The sequence below is a fragment of the Molothrus ater genome, chromosome 6 (assembly GCF_012460135.2).
Source record: "Molothrus ater isolate BHLD 08-10-18 breed brown headed cowbird chromosome 6, BPBGC_Mater_1.1, whole genome shotgun sequence".
NCBI classification, from domain to species: Eukaryota; Metazoa; Chordata; class Aves; order Passeriformes; family Icteridae; genus Molothrus; species Molothrus ater.
In genome coordinates this window covers 26,949,893-26,968,197 of record NC_050483.2, presented here as the reverse complement: position 1 = coordinate 26,968,197, position 18,305 = coordinate 26,949,893, and the positions used below count along the sequence as shown (strand labels likewise).

Genomic DNA, 18,305 nt, shown 5'->3' with positions numbered 1-18,305 from the left:
CTGCAGCCTGTAGGCAGCAACAAGCTTGCATCACCTGAAAAAAAGGCAGCCACAGGCCTGTTCCAAAGCATCAGTCGTGACACTGCATGTAGACAGATATTACTGTCCAGAATATTATTTTTGCATAAGGTACACATACCTAGACTGGGATGTTCAAAAAACTGGTTCAAATTATGAATGATATCTTCTTCAATCAATAATTTAACTCTATGGCCTTCTACACACTCTTCAGATCATCTATGCAGAGAAGGCTTCTAGGTTGTTTTTAACAGAAAGACACTCATAAGAGAAGCAGCCCACTCTCATTCAGCAAACATATTTTCTTTTTCTCCCTCACACAATATTCAACACCTTAAAGATGTAAAATCCATCAGACCTCTGGTAAGAATTTTATCATTTTTCAAAACCTCATCCTGAAAACCTGAAGAGATCTAAACATAAAGAGTTCTGCTAGTGCCATTATGCTTGCATAACTGCAAAGAACAAAAGAGCATCTGTCAAAACACTTCTCTGGTCTTTACATTATGAATCAGACTGCAAGCAGACGTGCCTTCAAACAGCCAATTTCTTGCTTCATCTCTCAGGGCCCTTTCCTAAATGCTCTATTTGCTTCTTCTTGACACTCTGTTAGTGATCCAAGTGCAATGTGAATTGCAGGCCTTCTGCAATATAATCACACAATGGCTGGCAAAGAGCAATACACCATGCTACTACAAACTACCAGTTCTTTATCAAATCTGCTGGTTCAACTGGAGTTAGAGCAAAAAGGATTGAAGACAACATCAACCAAGTCAAGTCACTGTTTGGTTTCTGCTCTCCAAGAGATGGAGTAGGCTATGGATATTCAGCTCATTGTTTATTAGTTTAGTTCTTTCACTCAAACAGCACATTCCCCTAAGGAAGAGATGGAAAAAAACAGTGAGAGACAGACTAGGATAAAAAGGATGATGAAACGGACAATAAAATGCCTTTCCCTTTGTTGTGTGACTGGATAGCAACTCAGATATCAAAGTGTAGGTAAAAACAGCTCATGTAACGTATATTTCATCAGCCTTTGGGAAGAGAACTTCCAAGGAAAAGTGTGCCTCCTAAGAAGCACTCAATAAAAGATTAGGCAAACCACAACTGTAAGAAAAACATTCAAAAACAATCCCTCCAAAAACCCCCACTCAACTCCAAAAATCCCATCACTTGTCTCCCAATAGGCTAGTTAATTTTGAACTCTGTCATCTTGCCATATGGAATATATACTGTTTAGTTTAGACTGATGGGATATCAAAAGATTAGGAGTAGTGAACTACCAAATCAGTCAGCACTAAATTTCTTCCTCATTAAGTCTTACAGGAGGTCTACAGGCCCTCAGGTCATTCTTAGAAATGGGATGCTGCATGAGACAGGCCTTTGTCATGCCTGGTATTGGTCCTTCATGTAAGTGAAGCTTTCTTAGACTTTTAATATTTGAGAAATATTGAACATGTAAACTGCATTATGTAATTTTTAGAGAGCACATTTTAGAAACACTTCAACTGCTGAAACTGAAAAACTGGCAGGTAAGCCTAAGTCTTTTAACAGAAAAGAAAGAGAATGTTAAATTGGTAAAAAGACAACAAGTAAGCTGCTTGTACCTGCCTCTCAAAATTCCTTATCACCTTGAGACCTAAGCTGAAAACTTCCATATTTTCATGTCATGGGCTAAAATAATGTTTGGTGTTAGTGAAATAAAACTGTCACTTAGTGGTTTCACTATACTACATCTCTGTTCTCCCACATCTATGAATTACAGTAGCTGAACTTACATGCCTCCACACCAGAGCTGCCCTCATTGCACACTTCCAAGATACCATCCTATCCTGCATACGTACATGACTTCCCTTCCTTTCAGCCCTATTTTGTCGTGTAAAACATGCTATATGGTTAGGGTCTATACCTTACCTTTACATTCTGAAGAGAAGCCAGCTCAACAGCTTTCTGGGCCAAAGTCAGCAAATTGGCTTCTTGAGAAACACGTCGCCTCCGTCGGGTACTCTGGATTACACCACCTCTGACACTCTGAAAATCATTAGTTCTCTGACTGTTTTCTTCAGGTGCTGCTGCCTGCTTCTCCTCATCTCTACCATTCTGGGCTGCAGCTTGCCTGTCTGTTTCCATCTGGCACTGCTCACTATTCACCAGGACATCCTTCTGCCCCAGATCCAATCTTTTGGGGTGCAAATAGCTACTTTTACTGTGGCCCAGCGACTCAGGTGTTTGCTGTATCGGGACCTCTTGCTGATGTGTTTGCCAGTGGTGCAGAAATAAATTGCTGGGTTGTTCTTCTGCCTGCTTAGAAGTCAACACTTCTCCTGCAGATGTCAGCAGGCCACCTTCTTTGGAGAGTCTCCGTGACCTTCTTGGAAAGGGAATCTGCGTCTGAGGTAGCACAGTCTGTTGGTTCTGCTCTGTTAATGCCTTGAATAGCTCCTGGTTCCTCTCTGCTTGCTGAAATTGGTGTGGCATCATGTGATGCTGAGGTGCTGCAGCTGCCACATGAGGCTGTGCTATAGAAGTCGTTTGCTGCAGACCAAAGGCTTGTGTGGCAGCCTGTTGCTGCTGCTGCTGAGGATAGAAATTTTCAAAGAGCTGTAGCTGGGGAAGAGCTTGCTGTTTTTGTTGTGCAGTAAATGCTGGACTGGAAGAAGTTGGGGCTTCTTGAAAGACATGTAACAGCTCAGGAAGACCCTGCTTTTGGCCTTGGTGACCAAATGCAAGTTGGAAAGGCTGCAATGGCAGAGTTTGATTCTGCTGCTGCTGTTTCTGCATTTGATGAAAAGAATTCATTTGAGCTTGCTGTCTAACCAGGGCTTGCTGTTCCAGCTGAGCCTTTTGGGACATCATCTGCTGGACAGCATCTCCATACAAATCCAGCTGTGACACAAACACTCCTTTCTCTTGATTTCTTTTAAGGGCTTCTGGGTGGCCATAGAAGCCTGGGGCACCAGCATTGGAGTGGGGTCCTTTTGGGTTGCCCCCAAAAACCATACCGTGGTTCCACATTGAAGGTGGAGACTGCCAGTGGCTGTCACCCCTTTCTGGTAACCGGTTTCCCATTAGTGAATTCTGCCATTTGACAGCTGTTACTGACTGGGGCATCATCACTGACTCTCCCCTATCTTGATTGTAAACAGAGTTCATCAAAGCAACGTTGTTGGGTGCATTCGTTAATCCTCCTGGATGAGAAATCTCCATAGTTTGAGAGACTGGTATATTCCCTCCGTGACCATAGTACTGTCCCTCCTTAAGCTGCTGCTGTGGTTCCTTTGACGGCACTGCTATGTCCTGCTCGTTAAAATAGGCAACTCGTTTCCCAGCCCGTTTGCTTGAAGACTTCTGCTGAGCCTGAAGATTCATGGTTCAGTCTGTTCTCCCAGCCACATACACAGTATTTATAATCCACCCATCCCTGAGGTTGGGGGAGGAAAGGCACAGCAGTCTTTCTTTTCCATTCAGCTTAAGTAATAAAGGGCAGGAAAGAAGTCCAGATGAAAGTGCATTCACTTCCTTTTTCTTTGTGTGCTTCTCCCACTTCTTTTCACTCTTATAGTTTGTGGTTCAGAGGTCAGTAGGGTCCACTTAGTTACAGGTCCTGAAATAGAGAAGCAATTGCAATGAATCATCAACAGACATAACTGGCCTATGAATGCTCATGCGATAAGCAACAATGTGTATGTCTGTCCCATTTCCCATGGAAATGAAGACCAGGATAATAGATGGAAGAAAGAACAGATCTGACCTGCTAGAAGAATGCAAAACAAAACAACTTCGTTTTACAAAATAGGTATCACACTGTACTTGCATGATGCAACTCGCTACTGCACACAGAATTCTGACTAATCACTTAAGTTCACCCTGAAAGTTTTACTTTTACTCTTTACTACATCTGATCTGGCCAATTACTTCCACATCTTTCTGTAGCCAGAATAATCTGGTTTTAATCTTAGCTCAAAACCACAAAACAAAAACCCCTCATGGCTTGCCAAAAGGCCACAGTTCCCAAAGACCTTTAAAAGCCACATATGTACATGAAGACTGCAGCCAAACATGCAACAAGATGCTCAGTTCAGTATTCTGAAGGAAAATGGTCAGGCAACAGCCCATCAGTCACACACACACCCCACCAATGGTTACAGATGCCTTCCAGTCAACATCTGCCCACCCAGCATCCAAGCCCCTAGGATCCCATCCTAGGGCCACGGCCTGCTCAACCTGTGGCTCTCTCAGAAGTTTTCTTCAGCTGAAAGAAACTGCTCCCGCTCAGGTCACACTCACTGAAAGGTAGTTCAGGCAGCTGCTCTTGTAACAGCTGCTTGCAGACATCAGCAAATATCTGTTAGTGAAAAGCTACAAATGTAATAGAAGAAAGCCCTTCCAGAACAGACATTCTACAACAATTCTACCCTCTTACCCCCTTTTTCCATGAAGAAAAGCTATCCACAAACTCTAAGAGGCTAGCTTGCAGGATTAAGGTCTAATGTGTGAACACATACACTAGTATTCCTATTTGGATACCTAAAACCTTTTTAGATGTTTAGTTTTAAATTCAATTATATTATCAGATTACCACTACTAACATTCTAGTGTAAGTCTCTATTCCTATCCTTTTCAGCGTGCATTCTGTTCCACTTTAAATCCCACAGCCAATACATTCCAGGAAAATTACAGCAAATTGTAAAAAAACTATTCTTATTACACCCCTTCTGTTACATAATCAAGTTTCTCTTGAGTGGAGCAGGTAAGACTAACACACACATTCCCTCCAATGAAACCTGCAATCTATTTATTCTGCTTTCTAAAATGAAAAATAATAAACCAAAATGATACAGCACACTGCAGTCCTGTAACCTGGGCTTCCTCAGACGGTACAGGTTTTAACACTGAGGTGGGGTTGGGAACATGACGAGGAGGAAAGGACAAAGAGTTTTAATTAACTTACGCAACTTCCACCTCAGAGGCCAAGCTTGGCTTCAGTGCCACTGGAACCATGGGACTGTGTTTCAGAGCGCAGTGACTCACTTCCTCAGGCTGTTACATAGCTGCTCCCCCACACTGCCTCCCCTTCGCCTTTGGCTACAAACCATGGACCTCTGCCACCCCGCATCACAGAGCCAGGGCATTCCTCCCTCCTCTAAGCACAACATCTCAGCTCATTTCCCAAGACTATCACAACAGGATGAAAATAACTCTAGGAGAAATTATGTGAGATGGAAAATTCTCTCTAAACTGCAACTAGTACACGAATGATGATTTCATAAAGTAAGTTTTTCTTACTTCAAAATTTCACTAGGAGAGGAAAAAACATCTTACAGCAGGAAACTGAATCCCTGGTAGCAAAAATGTAGAGGTGGATAAGCTGCTATATGCCTCTCAGAAACCTTAATGCTATCCTCTCTCCTTGCTTTCTGCAGTACTGCAAATGTATCAGAGATAACAGCTAAACTTCAACACCTGAGGTAATACTACTAAGAGTGATTTCTGTCAGTCTTACTTTGTGAAATCATCACAAACTATTTTTATCTCCAAACTAGGCAACATTTTCCTTCCACAGATGCTTTTGCAATGCTCAGTCACATCATTTTGATAAAAAGAATGCAAGGTCTTCTGTATATTAGAAGACATTACCAGTAGATCAAGTTTTAAGCTGACAGCTTTCTGAAATTCTGCTCTAGACTTTTTACACTATGAAGAAAAAGACAACAATAATCGTCAAAAAGACAGCATTCAACTTTCAACTTGAAGGGTCCTTGTTATCAACCAAAAAAAGAAAGAAAGAGTCCAGCTGATGCTGTTCTTAATAGCTGTGGCTGAGACTTGCAGCTACCACACAGAAAAGTGCCCAGGAGACCTTTACAAACAGAACTCTCACATTAGTAAAAAGCATTGCATTAGCACAACACTTGTGTGGACTTTGGTTCTGCTTTTTCTATTACTAGGTAAGAAAACACCAGCATCACAAGGTCTAACTCGGACCAGTTTAGAACTGCAACAATCTGGGAAAGAGATCTAACAAAACTATTAAGACGCAAAGTATAAAAAGGAGCAAGTTCAGAGATAACCTATATGAGGAAAAGGAATATGTACAATTGAAGTTGTTATTCAGCACAAAACCCAGGAAAAGAGATTCAAGGTAATTTGAACAAAACATGTTTACTGAACATCCCAGTTCTCCCAGTTACATGCAAAAATAACAACATAAGAGATCACCAAGATAAAGGAGGATTTGGTGCATTTGGTATTTGATGGTAAAAGAAAGTATCACAAAATCTGCATTTTAGAAGTTCTTTCTATATAGAAAATCTACAGAAAAGTATCTTCTATGTCATCCTAATAATAACAGCTCATAGTTTAAGCTGCAGTGATAAATGTTCAAGTTGCAGCATGACTATGCTTCAGGAAAGCTCATGCTTGGCAGCTTCACTGCATGAGCACTGTTGGCTGACTAAACAGGCTTCCCTCCCTGAGGTTGGGGGAATGAGCTCACACAATCATCATCCCAGCCAATTACCAGCTTTGGGGTTTTTCTGCTTTGTTTTGTTTTACTTGAATTTCAGCACAAGAGTCAACCTGCAGTAGCACAGGAAAATGGCAACATGCTTCCAGGCTTAAGTGCTTTGGAGCAGTACACTCAAGACCATTCCTTACCTCTGAATAAAGCACAGAGCCAGTTCCAATACTCTAATTCCCAGAAGATACTGTGTCTTGCCTCCAAATATACAGAAGTATTATGATACTTAGCATTGCTTTTACACTGCACAGAGAAAAAGCAGAACCTAGCATCAGTATATTTTGTTTTAATAACTCTAAGATTTGGCATGCAACATCATCAGTTATGTTCACTTCCAGGAGCTTCTGAAATTCAAGAACTTCTCCTGAACTTCCTCCAGATGAATACAAATTGTACATCACCTCCTTTAATACTGTAAATATTTTCATATTTCTAAGGGATTTTTGATATTTTAAGGCTTTCTCTTCCACACCTAAAAAGAATGACAAATTAGATATACATATCTCATGGGCACATATGCAGTATTTTCTGGAAGGAAAAATACCTAAGGAAAGTAATTCATGGCACCTTACTGAGAAAAGTTAGAGTTAGCATTTTTAGCTAAAAACTTCTCTAGCGTATCTGCACTAATGCATTAAATAAAATCATAAACACATATAAAACACCACATGAGCTAAATTTAGGCAAAGAATGCTGAAGGGCTTCCTAAAGTATACAACAGGACTATGGAGTCTCTTCCTTCATGCAGGATTCTGTTCTGAAATGATGAAGTCCTTTCAAAGGAGATATCAGAAGGGTGCAGGGCACAGACACTCAGAGCCACTCACTAGGCAGTTACCAGCCAGACCACCCATCAGCAGATTTTACCCAATTCAAAGCAGAATTATTGAGACATCCCTACCCAGTGCAGCTGTCTTGCCACAGTTTATTATTAGCCTAGAGAGAGCCTGATATAAAACCTTAACTAAAGTTAAAAGATTATTTGATTTAGGGAACAAATAAAAAACGCTCAGTGGTAACCATTTAATGTAAAGTATCTCTATCTCTCTTCAAAACTTGTTGCCTGTACAGCTGGCAACTGTTGCCTGTATAACTGGTAACTATCCACCATTATTCTGTTTCTATAAATATTCTCTTAACTAAGCATATGTGTATTTGTACAGTTTCACATATCAAGTTCATGACCTCACATATTGTAGTAATCTCGAACTTTACTCTTCAGCTCACTTTTTGAGGGCTGTGCTGTCCTGTGCTTTGTTCAGTCCATTTGCTACATCAGCTATATTTGGCACGATAAGCCAGTTTAAATTGTGCACATTTCTCATTCTCCTTTGAGAACATTTGCAAGCATTTCTCTCTGACAGAATGCTCAAGAAATGACTCAGGAAACTCAGATTTCTCCTCAAACTTCAGCAAAATTAAGGATGCTGAGAATACTAACAAGTTGTAGTTGCAGTTGTAGACCATCTTTTAGTCCACCATCTTAGCTTTAAAATTCCTCTCTTTTAGGGTTTTATTCATGTGAAATAACGTGTTCCTCTGTTCTAGCTAATGTACATTCTCAGCCTTAATTGCAACAATGCAGTCACTGTTCCTTACAGGAAATCTGTCCGATTAGGGCGATGACAATCATTTCTCACTAAGTCCTCCTGCTGCCAGCAAGTGAAATTATGGTTCTCCCCAGTAAGCAGCTCAATCACTTTCAACCAGGATGATGGACAGATTCCAAGAACAATCTTACATTTAAGACAAATGCAGCAAGTTACCCCGTGTCCTTCTGAGACAGAACAATCAAACCTTCCTTCTCCAATTTGCTCATTATGGTAAAATCCCACATTTATGAAACACATAAAGAATTATAATACATATTTTAATAATAACAGAGAAAACAACTCACTTCTAAGATCACACAACAAGCAAGGTCAAAAATTAAGCAATATAATAGAATAGCTACCAGTTCCCCTTCAAACCTGAAGGAAAACCTGGGTTTAATTAAATCTACCTGTGAAAGATGGAAAGTGGGTATGCTATTCACACATGTGCAGAAAGGGCAAAAACGCTTAAATTCCTTCAGTGCAATAGAAGGTCAGAGGAGGCTCAATGGGGTAGATTTTGTTTCTGGCTTTTGTGGTTTGCATTTTTGAAAATGACTGGAGAGTTACAGGTCATCACAAACTTGTTCCAGCCAGCAGAAATCTGCCTCTGTGAAACCACTAGCACCATTTGCAAAAGTCTTGAGTGAGAACAGAGAAAAGGCTGAAAGCATGGGTCAGTTTTTGTGTTTGTAGAAGACTTGCAAAGCTTATTGCATATAACCTATGCTTACTCTGCTGTATATGGAAACAGCTTCAATCCCTCCTTCCAAAGCCTCTCCCGCACGCTCACTTTGTCACATTTTCTTCCAGACAGTTACCTACATCAAAATTCCTGCAGATTGTTTTCAACCTCCCACTCACCACCTTCAGACACCTTGAACAGGAAGGATAACAGCAGAGCACAGAAAATAAACCATGTTTGTAAATTCTATGCAGTTAAGCACAGCAATCTATGTTCTGAAGAAAGCAGGGGAAAACTCAAAGCAACTACAAAACACAATATGGTGCAAGAAAGCAAAACACATAAATACAAAGATGATGGTTTTATGTTTCTGTCACTTTATCACCTATGGTATGGCATTTTCTAGACATCCTGAATGTCTGTCTCTATAGCAAAAGGTGTGTTTTCCAGGAGTGTGGAACCAACTGAGCAGTCCTGCAGTTTAAAAGAAGCCCACTATAAAAGAATGCAATTAGGTATCAATCATCTCCCCTAACACCTCCAAGTACGAAACTAATCCAGAGAATTTATCAGGTCAAAGTCCTAGAATCAACAGAGCCTATGAAATGGGGAAGGCTTACTTGTTGTGCAACACTGCATAGCAAAAAAAGGAATCCTACAGCAGGCCAGTAATATAGACAAAGAGATGAAAGGAAAGCTGCTTCACAGGCAGACAACAAAAGGGAAAACACAGCATCCAGGAAGTTTGGCAACTTCCACTGATTCCTGAAGGTGCCTGCCTGAGGCTAGCAAACACATACCTAAATAAGTAGTATGTATATGACCTGCCCAAATTTTCATGTGATTGGCCCATTTCTATTGCAGAGCAAGACTGATGCTATGACTGACTACAGGGGCACCTCTGCCCTGAGGACACGCTTAAAATTACTGTGCTGCCACTTTCACTTTCCCATTTTCGGAGGATGGGAGTTAATAAAGCTTTATTAAACCACTGTACTAACCAGAGACTCAAAAATGAAACCCATCAGCTCTGTGAGGTGAAACATGTGAGAAAGCAGTCATGCTGAGAAAGACCACGTGCCAGCAAAATCAGGTCACTTGTACTGGACAACCCCATACCCCAAACTACTGCTCCAATCTAAACCATTCCTGACATTCAGCACCATCAGAGGTTAATTATCCACAGCGAGCAAAATAACACAAAATGTAGAACTACCATATTGTCTGGGAAAAATATACACATACCCAAATGGAAATACATGAACTACACTTCACAAAGTAATCAATCCAAGGAGAAACACAAATCCTACTTCAAGAAAAAGTTTTGGTTTATGGTAAAGGAGGTAATAAATGTGAAACAGTGAAAATGCAATCCTTTAAACATTATTTAATTAGATACACTTCTGTTCCAATGGTCTTCAAATTCACCAAAGCATGCACTCTGATTCTATCTGGACCTACTTTTGACATCCATGGATGTGATTTTATTTATCCACATCACCACAATTTTTCCACACTCAATCTAAACACACAGATCCATCCTAGTATGGAGGATGTTACAGAGAAGGATTTTGGTGTTTTGAATTACAGGGTTTGAAGCACCTCAGATACACCTCAAAGGGAAGTTTTCAGGTAACAGTTCTATAAGGGGAAGTCATAGACTGTTGCTGAACACTTAAAAATAACCTAATTTCTGGGGTTGTCTTCCTCAGTTCAAGCTGTAAACCTGGTTACAAGTTTATTGGAGGTTTCCTTTTCAAAACACACCCAGAATTTTCCACATAATTTTGTTCTAATGGATGAGGAAGAGACAAAAGTTGCTAAAAAGAAAATGCCCATCAAGTGCTGATTAGTCTTATCCTTATAACAAGCCAGACAAAACCTGGCTAACACAAACAGCTCCACCAGAAGAAAATCAGTATGGATGAGGTAGGAAGACTACTAAAAAGACAGACTAAAATTTTAAAACTTAATAGATAATAAAACAAACAACAAAAGGGAAAAAAGGCCACAACCAGATTTTTTTAAAGGAACTGACAATGTTGCTTCTACCAGCTATTGAAAGGATATGTAAGATTTTCACTTATTTTCAACCAAAACTTTAAGTGCTGTTTCCAAAATAACCGAAATTTCATGCGAACCTCATCACATGAAAACAAATTATTCATGATTTGCAGCAGACTAGTCTTTTGTCATGTACCACGAGAGAGGCAGCTCCACAATCCAGACACTTGTAAACACAAACACAGGAAAGCCCATCTTTACAAATGCTTTGCAACACAGACCAGGCTTATCCTTTAATAAAATACATACATGGTACATTTCTTATATTGGTTAATGTTTATAAACTGTACTGAAGTTAGGAATAATTGTTATTATAATCTGTCATGATAACAAACCCTGATCTGAAGAGGTTTGGGCAGTCTTAGAGAGCAGAATGAGCACAGTAATTACGGAGTATGAAATGCTGCTTTCAGGCTTTGTACAGTTACAGGAACATCATTCCTTCCCACTGGAAATGGGTTAACAGTTCTAACTGGAAGCCCTTAGACAGTTATTTTAAGCTTTTTTGTTTGGAGCTGTCTGGGAAGGCAGTTGCTAGCAACAGAGACTAACATGCAGGAATCACAGCAGGCTCTAAAGTCAGAATGGCAAAGAGCAAGCCAAAAGCTTTTCCCTGCCCTCGCATTCTCATGCCTGACAGGACCACAACACATCCTTCACTCCAAATGCCTCTCCTGCCACAAACACACCAGCTGCAGAACTGCATGCATATCCCAGAGACAGGCCAAATCTCTCTGCACTTTAGCCCTGAGAAGAAAACACAACTGAACGCACTGAGCTAAACAAGAAAGATTGCTACAGGTTCAGTTGTTCCCATCTCAACCTCTTCAGCACTCCAGCAAAAAAAAAAAACAGGCTTGCACAGACATCCAGTGTACAGAACAAAAAAGTCTGAATGTTTTACAGATTCCTTTCAGGCTCTGCAAGGGGTAATGGGCTACAACTAAGGGAAGAGAATGGTGAAAGTTCATAGAGACAGTGATACTTTCCATTCCCAGAGATTTCTTCATGAGAAATATAAAGGTACTCAATTCCTCAGCCTGAGCCCCTGGCAGAGACATTCTTAAGATCGTCAAGCAAGCATCATCACTCACCCAAGTCTGGCTGGACAGTAGCTGAGACTACACATACAGGAAGAACCCTGGGATCTGGGATCAGCATCCAACTCTGCTACAGACATGCACCTTAAGCAAGCCACTTCAAATTGTTTCATAAAATAATACTTGAAACCAAAAACGTTGATATTAATGGAGTATTTTGAGGTCATAAAAGTTGTATTATCTTTAACAACAGCCACTAACTGCCTAGATGGAGAGTCTTCCACAAAGGGCTTAGAAGCCTAATTTCAGACATGATGCAATCAGGGTAGTGATAAACAAAAAAGAGGGAGTAGACAAAAAGTGAAGGGAAAAAGTCGCACAATAACATAGTTCTCTTTTGTCATATGCCTGCCTCTATCTCACTTGACCCAGAAATATCTTTGTTTATCAGCAGTTACCTAAGCTGAAGCAGTACTGACCTTGGCTTGCCCACATCCACACACTTGCAGCAAACAGATGACAGTATTGACTGAGCACAGTCTTTTACAGCACTGACAGGGCTTCAGTTCAAATTTCTAAAATTACGTCTTTTAGGAATTCCTGTTGACTATAAAAGGGTCTCTTTATTGTGCTGGTCTGTTACAAGGTACAGTAAGCTCTTGGCCATGACTGGGGCTGTCAGGCATTACAGCAATGCAGCTAAGCAATTGCATACCAGCACTGGGAGTAGGAACACTGAAAGATGCGGGCAAGCAGGATCATCACACAGTGGAAAACAGTAAGGTTTTAAGACTCCAGGGGCTTAGAGCAGTCTGATTTCTTAACCTTTAATTAAAAAATCAAAGCACTCTCCAGGTTGCTGGATTCAGAGCTCCCTGCCAGTTACCTGACAGACACCTGCTCAATTTCCTCCTTTTAGCCACAGGGATTTCAGTGGAGGAAGGAAAGAGCAGATGGCTGCCACCAATAGTGGATCAAATACAAAGCGCTTCCATTTCTGTAGTGGCTTATTTGTATCCTTACTAGCATTATAAAAGCACTTCCACTAAGGGGCATAAGTGACATCAGGTTCATATGGTCTCAGAGCAAAGTCAGAAATTTCCTAAAGATTCAGCTCAACAAACCTACCTGAAACCAAACAAGCCACTCATTCTGTACTTTATAACTAGAAAGAAAATAAGTTATTTGATAACAGCATGAGGAAAAACGTTCTCTATCAAGAATCCTTACAAAGCTATTTTAAACTGAGCAAAAGACTCAGCTGTTAGTAAAACAAAGTTGAGGTCGCTATGATTAAGTTCAATACTATGAGAAAAACTAAAGTTTATGCATTAATCCACCTGGAGATGGAATTCTATGCGTTTTAAGGAGATCAGAAGTATCCTGCACTTGCACAGTTTACTCTGCGTGTCCTCGAATATATTTTAATTGAAGTCATAACATTTTGATTCAATAATCCCACATTACATTTTGAACAGCTGTATTTGCTAAAGATACAGGCTATGAAATTGCTATTAACAGGAACAATAAGTCCTTGCAAATTGTGAAAAAAAAACCTCAGGATACAAATAATTGGAAGATCAGACTTACTAGAAAAGCTGTTAAGATCATCTGCACTAAACACTTGACCATCTACAAAAGAAATCACTAAGCATGAAGGAAAAAAAAATTCCCTTATATTATATAGTTTTCACTTCAGAATGAAGGGCTAATGAACTAATCATGTCTTCAGGTATATGGATTCCATTAACCTGATTGTCTCACACCAAAGAAACTCTGAGACTGATGCTCCTTTACAATCCATAATGCATCTAGTCATCCAGTTTCATGCCAGTTTGGATGGGGCTCTGAGCAACCTGGACTAGAGCAAAGTGTTCCAGCCTTTCCCAGGGGGGTGGAACGAGATGATCTTTAAGGTCCCTTCCAAAGCAAACTATTCTGATTTTGTGATAATGGATTCTAAAGTATTTTTTCACACCAGGTATATAGCACTCTCTCCATTTCAAGCAGGTTAATTCAAGTGGTCCAGCTTACGTCCCACAGCATCTGATGACATCACTATTTTCAACACATCTCCAAACAATAAGAATGAACATCCAATCTCTCATCAGCAGGCTGTGAGACAACTGTGTAACAAATGTTACACAGTTCTTCCCCATTTGGGAATCCACCAAGGCAGAAAAACATTCTACCAGTTATTATACCACAGACAAATTTCTCCTACAGAAAGTAGTTGAAGGAACTTGTCCATGAACAAACTTCATGTTAGTGGAATACTTACCATTTACATAATACTTGGCAATAGTTAAAGCAATATATCAACACCAATTCATTCAACTTCACAACATGTGTCACTTGCAACATGCTGTATTGCTACCAGGTACACAAAGAGAGACAAAGCAGTCTGTTTTCCACTAAAAAGCAAAGGCAGCCAAGATGAGGTTATTCTTCTGTATTTCTTTTATCTCAATTTTGTCTACAGACTGCATTTGCAAGATTTTAGGTAAAGCATCTTCATTTGAACAGTTATACCGAATTCAGAAACTACTATAGAACACTACTTTTTAAGTATGCTGTAGAACTCTCCCCATCCAGAGGTAAATTTTAAGGCAATTTATATAAAAGTCACAAAGTCCTCTAAAGCACATGAAATTTCAATTGTAGACATTAAAGGCTCTAACATTAAAATATACATGTCAGTGTCATAGTAGCAATCTCTGATACTCCACAGATGCAGTGTTCCATAAGGCCTTCACACTCTCCTCAAGCTCTGCCTGGAACTGCAGCCTAAGGGGAAGGGCTCTTCCACTTGCATGATCTGTGGTGGTTGGGGTTTTAGGCTTCCTTTTTTTTAAAAGAAAATGACAACACTGGGCAGGTGTACTGCTCTTATTGTCCATGGCTTCATTCCCGGTGCTATAGTAAAAACCCAAATTACAGCATTTTCTACTTTACATGGCTGCATGGCCTCATATTCACAGTATAACAGCATTAAAGAATGCATAAAGATTACACTCTTAATGCACTTACTCTGGAAATGTCTCTTTAAGGGACTAAATTACTATTATTCCCTTTTTATTGAAGACAGCTAAGTCTGGGAGAGGGAGATTTTAAAATTACTTGCCTGAAGAGGTCTAGGACAAATGAGATAACCTAACTCGGTCTCAGGTTAGTGACTATCCTTTCAATCATATTTAGTCTCTTACTCAGTTTGAAATCCCATCCTAAGGTTGGCTAAAGTGCACATGAAACCTTTCCAAAACATTTCTTCCTATTTCAGCCCGCCCACGAGACCGTATGCCATGCATATTAATAAACTCAAGATAAGCATACAGCAGTCAATGCAGGTTTATTGTGGATCTAAAAATACCATGCTAGCTTTTACTAGAGTTGTCATCTGTAAGACTTATGTGCACATACGCTAGCCTTGGCTGTGGTGGTGTCCAGGGGACACAGAGAAATTCAGGATACTAGGCAGACCTACTCAGGTGCAATCATGACATTGTTACTAACTTTGCCTAGGAATTAGATAAAATTGCTGAAGAATCTCATCCAATTCCTTCGCTGCATGCAATTAAAAAATCATATGAACAAAGAAGGGAAGGTATTTATTTATACCTATTAGTTGATTAACGCTGATACAAGCTTTCATATGTTTACATCAGATGCTTATGAGCATTTATGCTTATGAGCACCATAAGCACAATTTGGAATCAGAGAATCAAAAAAGGGGGCTCTAAAAGCCTGTAAGAGTGTTTTTAGCAACTACCATGACATGTATATTCCTCCCATCTTCACAATCACATTCCCAACCACCACTCCAAGAAAAAAGAATTTTTGTTCTTTCCCCACAACTGCAACATCTGAGATGCCACAAATAAGAAACAGCTTTCAGGCCCACAGGGATTGGATGAATTGGAACTGCATGTGATGCCTTGAGAGGCTACCTAGAACAGAGGCTAGATAGTGTTAAAGGATAGGTATTTATTCAAAAGATATCACATGTGTTCAGAGCTCACTCGTGCAGGGACAAGCTTCTGCATCTTCCACTCCTTGAACCCTCTGACTGAATGCTCTGTTTCACCTGGACAAGAGCAACCTGTACTGATTTTTAGTAGGAGGACAGCACACTTCACAGCAGCTGGACTACAGGAACAAGGGTCCTTTCAGCAGACTGCGGAAAGAGCTCTGCCACTGCTCCCACTGCCCCTTCTGAGGGCCCCAGAAGTCAGGGAGCACCATGGTCCTTGGCTACTGTTTTAACCTGCAGCAGCAAATGTCAGATTTCTGTCATTGAAGGGGTGAGAGGGGGAAGGGATGGTCAGAACAATCACACATTTGGTGGTGAAATATAGTCAGGTTTCACAGAAAAAAAATAAAATAGGACCCAGAATTTTTAAAATGTAAACAGTATGGATGAAATTGGCAGTGTCATTTTTCCCTTTACATAAAAAGATATGTACTTGTCACAGCTATTTACAGGGGAGAAAAACAAACAAGAAACAGCAACAGAACTAAGCCTTGAGAGCTATGCATGAGGAATGCTGTCACAGTATTACTTAAAAAAAAAAGGGCAAGTACTGATTTGCACATAATTGATGACATTCACCTATTACAGTAGGTTAAATAGTTAAGTCAATGCTCTTCCGAAGTCTTGTACCACTTGTACTTGTGGTTTTGTTCTCTCTGTCTTACTGAAAATCTTGAACATTGCACAAAAATTTCCCTTGCAGACAGAACCTGACAAATCAGTCACAAAAGTACTGCCAGAGCCACAAAAACTAACAAAAAAGCAGAAGGAAATTCACACTCGTTGCTATCTGTACTTTAGACCATGAGGAAAAAGTTTAAATAAAAGAATGGCTTTTACACATATACAGATCCTGCAGGTAGCAGGCTAAGTTTGTATTACTGCAGACGTTTCTAAACTCAGTGGCTCTGCTTAAGCAAGGTTTCCACACCCTTCAGCTGTCTTCAACTCACTTTCTGCAAGACTTGTGACGCTGGTGCTGGCATAAAGTTTCACAGTAGCACCAGTGCAGAGACAGGGATTATTTCCCCAGCAGCATTTTCAGAGGCCCAGGGCTGAAGAATTCACGCTTCCAACCGAGGTCAGGCACGATGGTTGGTTTCCATTCAGTTTCATTTGTGTTGCAACACACAAGAAGCTAACAAGTGAGAAAAGGGTGAGATGACAAAAAAAAAAAAACTAGCAGAAAGAAGAAAATCTCATCAAACCACAAGTGTATCAGTCCCTCCAGATGCCTTTCCTCTTGCTCCTACATTTCCAGTGGATTTTGTCCATTTTCTAGAATATGATGCCTTCCAGGTTAACATACTTAGTTCCACAAAGACATCATGGCAGTTCAAACTGTTCCAAAAGATATGAACCACCCATCCAACTGAGCCACAATAATAACTTCTTAGTGTGTCACCCCCCTTTTTTTTAAAGGTAGAAAGGTAGATTTTAATAACTGGTAATTTCTTAAATGTATTTTTTTTTACTTATACTCTACCTGGTAACAATAAGATAGATTTGGACATATAAAAAGCTGCATCCAATAAAAAGAAGTTGTTTATAATTTTTGTTACAGTCCTTAGCTCCCTTTCTTGAAGAAATATAAGGTTTTCTAAAATATTTTTCTTATTTTTCTTGTTAATAAATATGAATTTCATTTTATGCAAAGATATTTGCATGGTAAAGAGGAATTAGCACCTTTTTCTTATATATGGAGAGAATGTTGTGTGCCAGTTTTCTCAGTATCACTGGGAAAACTGCTCATAGTTTCAAATATTGCAAATTGTTTAAAATAATTTGAAAATGTTCATACACTAAGCTTCCTTAGCATTCAGTAGATATTAGATTTAAAAGTTCAAGTTTTTAAAAGCAGCAACTGGAAAAACCCCACCTGTCAGTTCCTCAGCTCCCAGTATCATTTCACTAGTTCTCTAGTAAACTTCTAAAATAAGTGTATCTGCAGCTCCAATGTTAAAAAGGGAAATTGCCTTCCACAGTTCCAATTTTATATTTTTTTATGCTTAAGTAGGTAAAATGACATTTTTGGCAGTCCTTGAAAAAATGGCTTAAAATAAAGACCACAGCAATAAATATACTATGCTCGCCTAGCTGCATCAGTAAAAATTTCCTCAGCTGAGTATCGACACATTTTTTTCCTGTTCCTTGTGGAGAACTAATTCTTCAGCAACAAAATCCAAGTCCTGATGTGTTTCTTGCTAATAATCTGTGTACTTACAACAGTATCTACTACTGAGAGTGACTTGGCTGTTAACTACCCTAGGAATATTTTCCACTATCATTCCAGGAAGAAATGGAAGATGTATACTTGTAATTGGTTAACACTCTCTTCCCTCTCCCTCCAAGTAAA

At 39.8% G+C, this 18,305-nt stretch overlaps 1 protein-coding gene across 3 annotated transcripts in view; it reads right to left on the bottom strand.

Annotated features, from left to right (window-relative positions):
• The window catches only part of MIDEAS (mitotic deacetylase associated SANT domain protein), a 53,439-nt gene that overhangs the window by 20,624 nt on the left and 14,510 nt on the right, over positions 1-18,305 (bottom strand). For 2 of the 3 annotated variants that reach the window (XM_036383858.1, XM_036383859.2), the window contains exon 2: positions 1,933-3,622. In XM_036383858.1, the coding sequence (XP_036239751.1) occupies positions 1,933-3,387 (1,455 nt within the window). In that variant the 5' untranslated portion in view covers positions 3,388-3,622. Of the gene's footprint in view, positions 1-1,932; positions 3,623-6,675; positions 6,782-18,305 lie in introns of all 3 variants that reach the window. The other variant, XM_036383861.2, reaches the window with a different exon arrangement.